This window comes from Drosophila eugracilis, unplaced genomic scaffold (assembly GCF_018153835.1).
Source record: "Drosophila eugracilis isolate 14026-0451.02 unplaced genomic scaffold, ASM1815383v1 contig_408, whole genome shotgun sequence".
Lineage (NCBI taxonomy): Eukaryota > Metazoa > Arthropoda > Insecta > Diptera > Drosophilidae > Drosophila > Drosophila eugracilis.
The window spans coordinates 183,906-196,625 of record NW_024573270.1 but is presented as its reverse complement, the minus strand read 5'-3'; the positions used below and the strand labels follow the sequence as shown (position 1 = coordinate 196,625).

General features: G+C 35.4%; 1 protein-coding gene across 49 annotated transcripts in view; it reads right to left on the bottom strand.

Annotated features, from left to right (window-relative positions):
* Nucleotides 1-12,720, bottom strand: part of LOC108103795 (sodium channel protein para) — a 60,287-nt gene that overhangs the window by 7,092 nt on the left and 40,475 nt on the right. For all 49 annotated transcript variants that reach the window (XM_017209426.2, XM_041818880.1, XM_041818885.1 and 46 more), the window contains 6 exons: nt 12,450-12,572; nt 10,434-10,556; nt 9,188-9,382; nt 8,266-8,511; nt 5,734-6,004; nt 960-1,264 (listed from right to left, as the gene is read on the bottom strand). In XM_017209426.2, coding sequence (XP_017064915.1) covers nt 960-1,264; nt 5,734-6,004; nt 8,266-8,511; nt 9,188-9,382; nt 10,434-10,556; nt 12,450-12,572 — 1,263 coding nt within the window. The remainder of the gene's footprint in view (nt 1-959; nt 1,265-5,733; nt 6,005-8,265; nt 8,512-9,187; nt 9,383-10,433; nt 10,557-12,449; nt 12,573-12,720) is intronic.

Here is a 12,720-nt window from a genome sequence, read left to right as displayed (position 1 = left end):
AGAGAGAGAGATAGAGAGAGATAGAGAGCGATGGAAAGATAGAAATAGAAAGAGCTAGAGGGATGGGGGATTGTGTTCCCTGGATCCTAGGATCGAATCTAATCTTTCGGTTTGCCTTTACTTTTTTTTTTCTTTTCTTTTCTTTTTTGTTGGTATTTTTTGCATATAGATATACAGATATAGCTTAAGGTGGCGAGACTTCTGGGGTGGGGTTGATTGTTTTTTTCTGGGCAGGAGGGGGGTGTCTTGAGGAAACTTAACATTTCATTTGGTGTTTGTTGAAAGAGCTGAATTAGATTTGTTTTTTGTACAATTTACTAAAAATGATGCATATACAGAGAAGCATATACGTTAGATACAAATTGATTGAAAGAATAACAAGCGCAAAATCATGAAATTTAAAGCCATATCCAGTTGTTATTGACCAAATCAGTTATGGCCTTTTCACCCGAAATATCATTGATAGCAAAGTAAAAGGTTAAGTGAATCGTTTAGATTGGTTGGCGTACTTTGTACAGATAGAGACAGAGAGATAGAGAGAGAACGTAAAAAGAGTAAATGGTTAAACCGATAGGCAGACAGATAGACAGAGATTTAAACAAAATCGATAAATTAAATCGAAGGTTAATCAAAAAATCGCACTAATTTAGCTTTTACCAACAACTACCGCAGCTTCAATCAACATTGTGATGTTGCCACTAAGACTGAACCAACAAAATGACACCACACGTCCGTTCCGGCCATCGATCGACGTCGAACTCCAGCGATAGAGCGTCGCCGATCGATGGTCAGAGAGGTATGGTTGATTGGGGTTTTTTCTTTTTTTTGATTTGATTTTCGGTTTCATATAAGTAAGATTTCTGATTTAAGATTTCAGCACACTGTGGTGGCAACATCACCCAACGACAACAACAATAGACAACATAAACCGTCAACGGAATTGTGGCTGGGCCTCTTACCTGAAAGAGCAGGATCATGCTCTGGCCAAAGGTCTTGAAATTGTAGACATCGTTGATGCCGCTCTTCTCCTTAACGTGCATGAAGAACGACATGCCGAAAATGGCAAAGATGAACATAACCAGGAACAGCAGCAGGCAGATGTTGAACAGGGCCGGCAGCGACATAGCCAAGGCGAATAGCAGTGTCCTAATGCCCTTGGCACCTTTGACCAGTCGAAGGACACGACCCACTTTCGCCACACGCACCACTCGGAGCAGGGTCGGCGACACGAAGTACTTCTCGATAATATCGCTAAGTACGAGACCTGCGGCGAACATTTGGCAGCGGATATTGAGGGGATTGAGTTTGTGAATATAAAAATCAGTTTGAATAATACACAGAATCATAATGGGGAATATCGTGGATGGGAATTATATACGGGGGGGGGGAGAGGATTGGGTTTTTGGATTGGGTTTTCTTTGCTGGCTACTCTAAGGCTCTGGGAGAGCTCGAGACATAAACACTTGACATAGCTGAAATATGGAAAGCATTAAGTTGTCGGTACGCTCCGCTCCTTCGTTTTCTCTAACGTCAGTCAACATTTTTCACACACACACACACACGTACAGTTACAGTTACAGGATAAGGATATATAAAGGAACGCAAAATGTATATGTACAGTTTGAACAAAAGTTACACATAAGTACAGTTGACACATAACATAAACAGGCCAAACGAAAATACGAAAATCATAGGGCATCATAAGGCATCAAGGGCAATGTCAATTGTCGTGGAGCGAAGGATTCTTTTACATTAAAAATTACAATTACATATACAACATATACAGTCAAAGTACAGTTACTGGTTACTGGTATATACGGATTAGCAGTACAGGTACAGTTTAACACAAAGTTCTTTTTTTTTTTAACGATTTTTACAGCTGGCCTAGATCAAATTAGGAAATTTGCTGCGCAAAAACCAAAAACATATATATATATATAGAGAGAGAGAGAAAGTTAGTTAGAGAGAAAAAAAAACTAAAAACTGAAATCAAAATTAGAAGTTAAGAAAACTAAAAGAACAGTTAAACGGTAAAACGCTGAACGGTTAACAGTTAACGGTTAACAAAGTAAGCAGCAATGCTTGGTAGTCGATATCCTTTGGCTGTTTTGCGAGCAGCTGGCGCAGGAGCAGGCGATCTTTTGGCGTTGGTTTAAGCAGCGACAGCAAAAGTAGCATTTTCTCAAGCCCGGAATGCAGTATACCGGATATACCGTTATCGATATATTCGATTTTCTTTTCTTTCGTTTTGTTTTTGTTTTCTGAATGCGTTTTTGTTACGTTTTCTTTTAGCGATAATCCGCAGCATATTTTATATGTGCCAAATACTATACAAACTGCAAAGTTCGTTCGTTGCCCCAGCGAAGTTCAAAATGTTCATTGGTTCGAATTTTGTTTTCTTTCGTTTCTTTCGTTTGATGGCTCTAGCAATGTTAGAGGAGTTTAAGGTAGGTAAGGGTGCATGGGCGTGGTCGAACGAACTATTTGCAGGACTTTTGAGAATTTTGATCTGAGAGAGCGAAATTACAGCGATCTCGAAAAAGGTTTTTTTTTTTGTATTATATTATTAAAACATGTCAAAAAGAACACAAAAATTAGAGTGGTAAGGTGAAAGCTTCTTATAGCTAGATAAGAAAGAGTTGTTTATAGAAAGAAAGATTTTGGGGGTATTTCTGGAAGGGGGGGCGTTGGTTTACTATAATATATAGGGTTGAAGTCCCGCACTAGGAAATGGCTTGGGAACCATTGGATGGGGTACTCGTCTATAGAATCTATAAAGTTATATGCTTTTTACTACGTTCATAGTAAAGTACATAATCTCCATCGTAGATTGGACCAAAACCATTAAGAAGATTCAGGCTATTGCTACGGTTATCCAGCGATTAAATTTTTCAATAATTTTTAAAATTAGCCATGATTTTGGGCCTGATTTTTGGGCGGAACCCTCCGGCATGGGCTATATATGTACTATATCAACGGGGCTCGTAACGATTCGGGCTGGGTTGGAGATTGCCTTTGGGTCCGGTCCTATCCAGTTCAATGGCCTTGCCAGATATCTGCACGCTAAGACAGTCCGCATGGCCGTTGTCCTGGCTGGGGCCCCGCCCTCAGAGCACTCAGAGCTCTGATAACTGGGTAATCCGCAATGAAAGATTCAATGCGATAACCGAATAGAGTTTATCGATCTGGATACCATATGCATTAGCTAACAGAGTTATGCAACCGACAATCGCACAGAGTGGAGTGCTTGTGGAATGCCCATTGACACCTAACTCTGAATGAATCTTGTGTGATTGAGTTTTAACTTGATTTTAACTTTCATTTCATTTCGTTTAATATTTTGTTATGCGTTCTTTTTGTGCAAGCCATTTAACGTGTTTCAAGAGTATAGATATGTGTGTGTGTGTGTGTATAAGAGTGTATTAGCGATTGCTTTTCTTTATTAATTTTTTTTTTTTATTGTTATTTATGTTATTTTTTTGTTTGTTGTTATTTTTAAGAATTTGCATTTACAAAAGCTCAGTCGTCGTTCTCGTTACTGTTTGTTTTATTCTTTTTTTTTTTTTTTTTTTTTGTGGATTGTTTTCGTTTGCCTTAAGCGTGTATTAATATATTCGTCTATAAGGATATCACTTTGCGTCTGTCGCAACATCGAAGCCAAATAATGAAGCATACTTTAGAGCGTTCGAAAAAATTTAAAGCATTTAAGTTTCTTTTGGTTTTTGGTTTTTGTTTTTGGTTCTTGGAAAGTGCGCTTGAGAACAAGTTTTGGGGCGCGTGAGTCTCTGGCGAGTAGTAAACATATACATATATATAGATACATATGGGATAAAGGAAGCGTAAGCAACATTTAAGTTTTGCAGCTCTTAAATAGTAAAGTTTTACTTGAAGCTTCTCTCGCACACAAAACTATAGTTATCTCAAAAGTGAAACGAAAAAAAAACAACAACTTGTAGAGATGTATAGGGAAAGAAACACAATACGATCGGTTTGTTTAGGTTCCGGTTTTTTTTTTCTTTTGTTTTGGGTTATTGGTTTTGGTTCGGTTCTGGCTTGGAGTTGGATAGAGGTCGAGGTTGAGGTTGAGGTTAAGGTTTGGGGCTTAAGGTACCCTTTTCGCTAGACAAAATATTTTTTTGGGCGCATTTCGAATCGGGGTAACACCTTCGTTAGCAACAGAATGATCAGAAAAGCATCCTTTTCAACGCACTTGGGCACTAAAAAGGAAGCTCTCTGTTGCATTGGTCAATGTAGTAAAGCATATTTTAAGCCATCTTTTGTATAGTTTATAGTGCTCGGTTTTTTTTTTTCTTTTTTTACTTGTATCCAAAAGCCAATTCCTTGGATAGGAATATCAATATAGAATTCGACCTGCTATTAGTAGTGGGAAATGTCTCGCATTAGCTCTTCCATTTGTTCGTTCTTTTGTTTTATATTTTGTGCTTACGTATGCGCAATTTGTCGGGCTATTAATTGTAGTTTGATTTTAAAATGAAAAGGAAAAATAATGGTAAATATTTGGGCATGGTGGTCTGGGGCCCATTTAAAGTATAAATTTTTTTTTTTTGCGACAAACTTCAATTGAAATCTGCCAATTGAGAATGTAAAAAAAATATAGATATATATATATATCAAGTTAATATTAAATTTAAATGCCAGCTACAAACGACAACGATTACTTGGAAAATACAATTAAATCAACACCAATATTGCAACGGATTACGTTTACTTTTCAACTTAGGCTAAAATCAAAAGTTCAAACATCGATTTACTTAGTTTATACATACAGAATTTGACAATAACAACAACAACAATTAAGATATTTATCACATTAATTGATCGATTGCGCATTTGCAGTTTTAGCTGGGAGTTTGTATACAAAAATTATGGCAAAATATTAAGAAATTAATATAACAGTTTTAGAACTGATTTTGAAAGGGGTAAAGTTAAAGAGAATTTCATTATGATTACTTAAATTGTAAGCAGAATAATTGTATAACAAAGATAAACTTTCGGTATAACAGTTTTATAACTCGACTTAAGAAGCTGTTTAGAAATCAATCGACTGATATTTCGGGAGAATTATAAACTAAGTATAGCTGTATAACAGATGTATAACAGTTTTTTTTCCGATCTTCAGCTAACTATGCAAATGGCAAGCGCATCAAAAGCGAAAACAAAAACATAATTTGGAATACGTTAAGCACAACAACATTGAGCTACTCATAAAGTGATTGTGATTCCGTTATAAATGCAAGTATAACAGTTGGAAGCACATCGCAGTATGAGCAGTCGTGATACAACATTTTTGGTTATTTTTTTTTTGTACACAACAAATTGGGAGGGGGGTAATTATTACATTGCTTATTTGTTTTGCTGGGAAAATGGGAGATATTAATACGAATCAACATCGATCAATGGAATTACGCATTACCTAGTATTATGACAGCAAATTAGCAACAATTAATTGGAAAGTACAATACTTAAAGACAGAGGAGCGTACTGTTGCAGAGACAGACAGGATTTGACATCAAATATATATATAGATATATATATATATAGATAGAGTGGGGGAGAGAGAGGGAAGAGTTTACGACTCGAGGATCATAGATCTCAAAAAGTGGGGTATATACTATGGCATATACTTTGGCTTTTTTGGTTTGTTTGGCGGTTGGGTTTTGGTGGTTTTGGTTTTTGGGTTTAATTTGGAAATTGATTTTTGGTTTTACTTACCTAAGATGGATAAAATGACAACTACTACATCAAATAAATTCCATGGCTCAATAAAATAGTGATATCGTAAAGCGAATATTTTTAATAGACATTCGGAACTGAAAATAACTACGAATATCGCATTGAGATAGTCTAGGACCGCGTTGTACGTGTCCGACGCATCGTAACGATCGAGTGTCATGGTGAACATGTTCAGACCAATGAATAACATAATGATTATATCGAATTTCTTATCGGTTACTATTTCAAAGACTATTGCTTGTGGTCGCCACTGGAATTGATTAAAAATTAGAAAACAAAAATGGGAAATCAGAAATCATATGGTAACGAAATGAAAAATCCAAAAAGAACAAACAAAAAAAATAAGGTAATCAAAACGTCGAATGGACGACGACACACCGACAAAACACATTGGAGAGAAGAGAGAAAAGGAATAGAAGAGTTTTGTATAAGTACATTTGGTTAAATACGTCGCATTTGCTTATTAGTTATATATATATGTATATATAGGATAAGAGTTTTCATCCCAGTTGATCGCTTTTATATGTATATAATTATTAAGTTCAAATTTACTTTGTAGTATTTTTATATATTGATTTATATTAGTTTTTGCTTTGCTTTGCTTTGCTTTGGTTTGGTTTGTTCTCGAGTTTTCGAAGTTGATTCTTGTCAAAGATATTACATAAAGTTCTGTAGATCTGTGCCAATTGCAAACTTTTTTCCATGATGTGAGGTTCTGTGGAGCGTCGTTCCCGCGCACCTGCAGACGTACAGAGTAGGCGTATAACAGTAAAACAGTTGGGTAACAGATGTTAAACGGTGACTCAGTGTGTGCTATTTAACATTCATTCATTGCATCGATTAAGGTTTTAAGGCTATAAGGAACAGAGCGCACTACACGATTCATTGGCGGCATACCACGAGACAGAGACGGATACATTTACAGAGCTATGAATATATATATATATATATTTAGAGAGAGAGAGAGATAGAGATCATTCGCGTTGGAAACGTGCAGTCAGTCAATACAGTCAGTTCGTTTCTTTTTCTTCGTCAACACATGCCAGACTTTAGCAGTGACCTCGCACTTCTAATTTCAGTTTACTATCGATTTAGTTTAGTTTCGGTTTAAAGTTATCGGTTAACGGTTATCGTTCTGTGACTATCACTAAACATGCCTAGAGTAGAGTAGAGATTAAAGAGAGACGTGCCAAGATGTATGCTATGTACACATCCAGATTAGGAGTAGTAGTTGTTGTACAAGAATATTAAAGAAACATGCATTGGTTGCCATATCTAAGTTAGGAGTGTTGCGAGTGGGGTATCATAGATAGATTTGGTATATACATTATATAGATATAGATTGTAGTTTTGCTTTGCTTTTTTTTTTTGGAATTTTTTTTTTGGAATTTAAAATTTGATAGAACGAACGTCCAGCTGATAAATGGCAGACATAAAAATGTTTAAGTACAGACGAACCAAACGGACACAATACTTAAATACAGCTAAGTGGAAATTAAGTATTATTAGAGTAGAAAAGAAAACGGTATATTGCGACCATAATATCTACGTCGCACTTGCAATCGCAGTCGCACACAGGAGTCGCTCAATGGCAACAGTGGCGTCTCTGTCTAACTCTCTAGCACCACGGCAGCCATTCCAGAGACTCGACTTGGTGCGCTGCCTTCATCTTCTTGTTCTTTTCGTTTTTATTTATTGTTTCTTTTTGTTGTTTTTACTTGTTTTTTCAAAGATCCATCAATTAACTTGACAAAATATTGCTAGAGAACAGGGCCTTTCACATACATACATACGCGCGTACATACATATGTGCTTGATACAGAAATATACTCAATGGATTTCAAGGGTTATTTTGTTCGACGTTTCAGTCCGTATAACAGTTTGTATACTAATCGAATGTCGCCTATTATTACGCCATAATTGTAAAACTAAAAAAAAAAATAGTTTTCTCTTTCAGTTTGACAGTCCAACGGTATAACAGTCTGATTTGATAGCACAGTCCGGTGTTTCTTGATTACAAGTTAACATAGAAAAAAGTTTATCATATATACAAAATGTTATATATACAATACGGATACGATTGGCACAGATTACGCGGTCAAAATCTTGTTTCTATTATTGTCCTGACTTTGATTTGTTATGTTTTTTTTTTATTGATTTATCGATATTACAGTTAGTTTTGGTTTGATATCGCTTATGGGGCATCAATAGAATAGAAATCGAGTTGAAAGTTTGAGAACTTGAAAAGATTACTTGGATAGATTGGCATTTCTGCAAGTACGTATAAGATTTGATGTCCCCTCTTTGCTTTGTTATTATTCTTTTTGTTTAAGTTTATAATTATAACAGTTAGATTGGTTTCTTTCTCATTAATATTCTGTTATATTATTTTAGGCTTCTTGTTATTTTCATTATTGATTTTCATTAATTGATTGTTAGTATTCAATTATCTTAAGTTATGTTAGTTTGTTATCTTTTTTTTTTAGTTGTTGTATTTTGTTGTTGTCTTACCCTTGGTCTTGGAATGGCTTTTAATGGTTTTTTAGAGCCCATCTTTTTCATAGCATTATAGTACTTTTTCTGATCTTCTGTCATGAACATTTCTAATGATCCACCTGCTTTTTTCTTTTGCTCATTAAAATTATCAATGATAACACCAATGAACAGATTGAGTGTGAAAAATGATCCAAATATGATGAAGAATACGAAATATAAATACATGTAGATGTTCGTTTCACGAATTGGTTGCTTGTCCACCTGTTATCGATTGTTTGGCCAGTTCGATGATGATATCGATCGATAGCAGCAGGAATCGTTGTTGAATTTTGTTTTGTGTGTTTTGCGGGGAAATTTTGTAGTATGGCATCATTGGTTTCAGTTTCAGTTTCGGGTTTCATTTCATTTCATTTCGTTTGGGTATTTTTTTTTTTTTTCGTGAATGGATCATTTTTAGTGTTGCTCGTGTTGTTGTTGTTGTTGTTGTTGTAGTTGTGGAGTGGGTGTGGCCAGAGTTGTATTTATTTTTGGAGTGGTGTGATCATATTTGTTGTTTGTTGTAGTGTTGAGTGTTGTTGTAGTTGTAGATTTGTCGATCATATATAAAAAAGAGAAAAAGTTATAGATAAAATTGTTTGATTAATAAAAAGTATCAGAGACTGGACTTAGGTATAGATTACAGACATTTCTATACATTTACAATATGTTATGGATTAACTAAACTATTCGTTTGCAACATAGCTTTGTCATAGCGGCTTTCTGCTCTATTTTGCGTGTTTAAAAAATTATTGATTTTTGGACTTGTTTTTGGTTTTTTTTTTTGGTGTTTTTTTTTTTTATCATGTGGTTGGCAAAGCGCATTGGCAAACATAAATGCAGTCTGATGCTGTGGGTGTTTTGGAAGAGTGATATATGGATTGTAAGGGTTGAACATTACCTCTCGTGAATCGATAGCATCGTTCATGATTTGTATCCAGCCTTTGAAGGTGGCCACTTGGAAAAGGCACAGATACGCGTTACCTACATGATCGAAATTCATTGCTGAATTCACCCACGTGTAGTTCTCGCTCTCGCAGGCATTGCGATTTGGTATGATCTCGTGGCTGAGCTTCGTGCCGTTCATGTCCTCGCACTGTTGATTTATCGTTTATCGTTGATCATCGGTGGTTGACGTCGATGGGTTTGGTTTTGTTTATCGAGTTGATTTCGGAAAAATGTATTTCAATTATGCGGGATTTCACATACAGATAGATATAGTAATAGATATATATATATATGGACGGGGCAGATTACATAAGGAAACAGCTATACATATAAGATGCTAACTAAGTTGTAATAGTGTCAGTGGCTCTGTGGGTGTGTTAGTGTTTGAGCAGCTAATTAGCTTGGCCTCTTTACTAAACGATATATATTTGAAAAAGCTCAGCTTGAAATTGGATTATTATAGATTATATATTGGATTAGATTTATGTTCTTATCTTGTTCTTTGATTTTTGTTTTTTTTTTTTATAGTTTTCCAGTGCAAAAGGCAAAGTACAAACTAAGGCTAGTACTAAGAAGTGTTCTAAGAAACGGTTTTAGTGCAGCAACTTTCGCAAGGTCGCATACTCGTATAGTTATATAACGTTCGATAAGCATGCCCAAGCTGAATCGGTCTCTGCATTTGATTCCGATTTTGATATGCATTTCGATATCAATTTTTCGTTTCTGATTCTGATATACTAATTCTGATTCTGATTCTGATTCTGATTCTGGCTTAGGACTTGCATTTGAATGAATTCTGATTTAATGTACTATCCGCAAGGGTTTGTCTTGCTTCTATTTTTGGACAAACCCTTAGCTGAATACTTCTGAAGTTAACTTTTTGAAACTCAACTATTTACGAAAAATAGATGCAAAGATACGCATTTCTTTCAAGATTTATATAATAATAGATTCGATTGATCATTGCTAATTATGGAATGCTGCTCGGAATTGGTTTTTCTTTGTTTTGCTTTTCTTAATTTCTCAGCCATTTTGAGGCGAAACGAGCACAAGCCTGTAGACTTGTATTCATTTAACCTCAGATCTTTGGCCTGTTTGATTATGTTTCGGTTTCAGTTTTATTTTGGTATTTTTTTTTTTGGCTTGGTTTCTGGTTTTTTTTTGGTTCAGGTTTTTAGTTTGAAACATTTGGCACGTACCTTAAAATATTTTCCAGCAAAAAGCTGTACACCCATTATGGCAAAAATTAGCCAAAATATTAGACACACCAATAGCACATTGAAGATGGACGGTATAGCTTGTACCAGCGCATTAACGACGACCTGAATTTGGTTTGGTTTTATTTGTTTTTTTGTTTTGGTATTTTTTTTTTTTGGTTTTTTGTAGTCGTTCATTTCAGATTTCGTGGATTGATTGATCAATCGATCGTTAATCGATTGATTTGGTCGTCGTTGGCAACGTCGATGATGATTGGGAGTTGAGTTATCGATGGATTGGTTGGTTGGTTGGGTGTATGGGTGATGCGAGGCAAGGCGAGGCGAGGTCGGGGAAGAGGGGATAGAATATAATACAATAAATGCAGAGAGTTATTTAGTCAGTTGGGAATATATAGTAATATATATATAAATATTTGTATACACTAAGTCAGGGTTAGTATCAGACTTATAAAATACATGAGTGATGTACAGATGTGTGTGTTAATAGCATGTGTGTCCATGGTTGTTTTGTGATTGAGTGTTATAGCTGTGTTTAGATGTCGTTTTCGTTTATTTATAGAGCTTAATGTTAATTGAGCTTAATGAAAGATGAAAGTGTATGTGCAATGGAGATTTTCTTAGTGTTGACTAATACTAATTGCAGGCAGCGTGCGTTTCTTAACACTGAGCCAAGCCAAGGCAGCAGTTAACTTTACAACACTACAACATGGATAAACGTGGTTAAGGCTTAACAGGCAGCAATAGCATAACGGTTCAAGCGCAAGCACATGATCAAATTTGAAGTATTCAATTAATGTATATAGTATATATATAGTTTAATAACGGCATACGGCGAAAATTGAGCTAAAATTTAACTTAAACTAGAGACTAAGTACGTGAGACTCCGTTTTTCGAATGCGAACTAAATGAGAGATGGGTTGGTTGGTTAAGTACGAGTGGAATCAAAAGTGATTATGTATTAAGGTACATAAGACGATGATAGTTCTAGCTTTAAGTTCGATTGGTTTCTACAGTACAAAACTGGTTCAGGCATAGTTATAGTTTCGACCAATTGTCGTCGATTGAAGCTGTTTAAGCGAATTTCTTAGTTTGGTTATGTTTTTTGAATTAGCCAATTGTTTCTAAGAGAGTGAGTCGAGCGGACAATCAATAAATCAATAAGATGTGGATATAATAAGACAATTTTAGAGTAAGAGAGATAGAAAGACAGAAGGAGCGAGCGAGCTAGAGTGAAAAAAGAGAGCGAGCAAGACGCAACTTTTGTGGGTGTTTGTGTTTTATGTGTGTGTGAGAGAGAGAGAGAGAGAGAGATAAGGCAAGGCAAAACAGTTTTTTTTTTTCTAATTATTTATAACGATAGGCATAAGTATAAGTATAAATATAAGAATAACGATTAACGATAGCTAAGATTAAACTCTAGTACTTGGAGTGTGTTGTTCGGCTGATCGATGAGAAAGAGATTTTGAGTAAGTAGTTTAAGTAGTTTTGGGTAAGTAGCATCTAATCAGTCAATCAATTACGGTTTATGTTCATAATTTATGCTTTACAAATTACGGATGCAACAAATCAAATCAACTGCTGCACATGTGCAGATAATAATGTTTATGAGTCCATCAATCCAAAATGGGTTAACTATAAAGCTACAATTCAAATTTCTCTAGATACACATTTTCGGATCGGTTGCTGTTAGTTTTGAATGAATGTCTGGTGTAGAGAGAGGGTATTACGGCGTTAAAGAGTTGCCAGTATTAGTTATGATGAAAGATATATTGGCGCATTTATCTGGATTGATTATACGATTTACGATATGCGGATACTGATACTGATATTGATACTGATACTGATACTGATACTGATTGATGAAGTTGTTTTGTTTTGTTTTGTTTTGTATTTTTTTTGTTTAGTGGTAATTGGTTTTGATTTAATTTGAATTTGGTATTGGTTTTTTTTTTTTTTTTGGTATTTGGGTTGTTACGAGTATGTATGGAAAGTACGTACCCTCATGCCCTGCATACGGGACATGGCACGTAGTGGTCTCAGTGCTCTTAACGTTCGCATAGTCTTGAAGGCTTGAATACCACCAGCTCCAACAAGTGAAGCAACGAAGTTGATAAGCGATACCTAGTTTCGATATAGTTCGAATAGTGCCAAGTTTAACATATTTAGTTGCATACACAGAGAGATTCTTTGTATAAATAAAGCAAAAGTGTGGATCTTTCTTTTCGGTATTTTGTTCGGTTTTTTTTTCTCATTTAGTATCAGGTTTTTT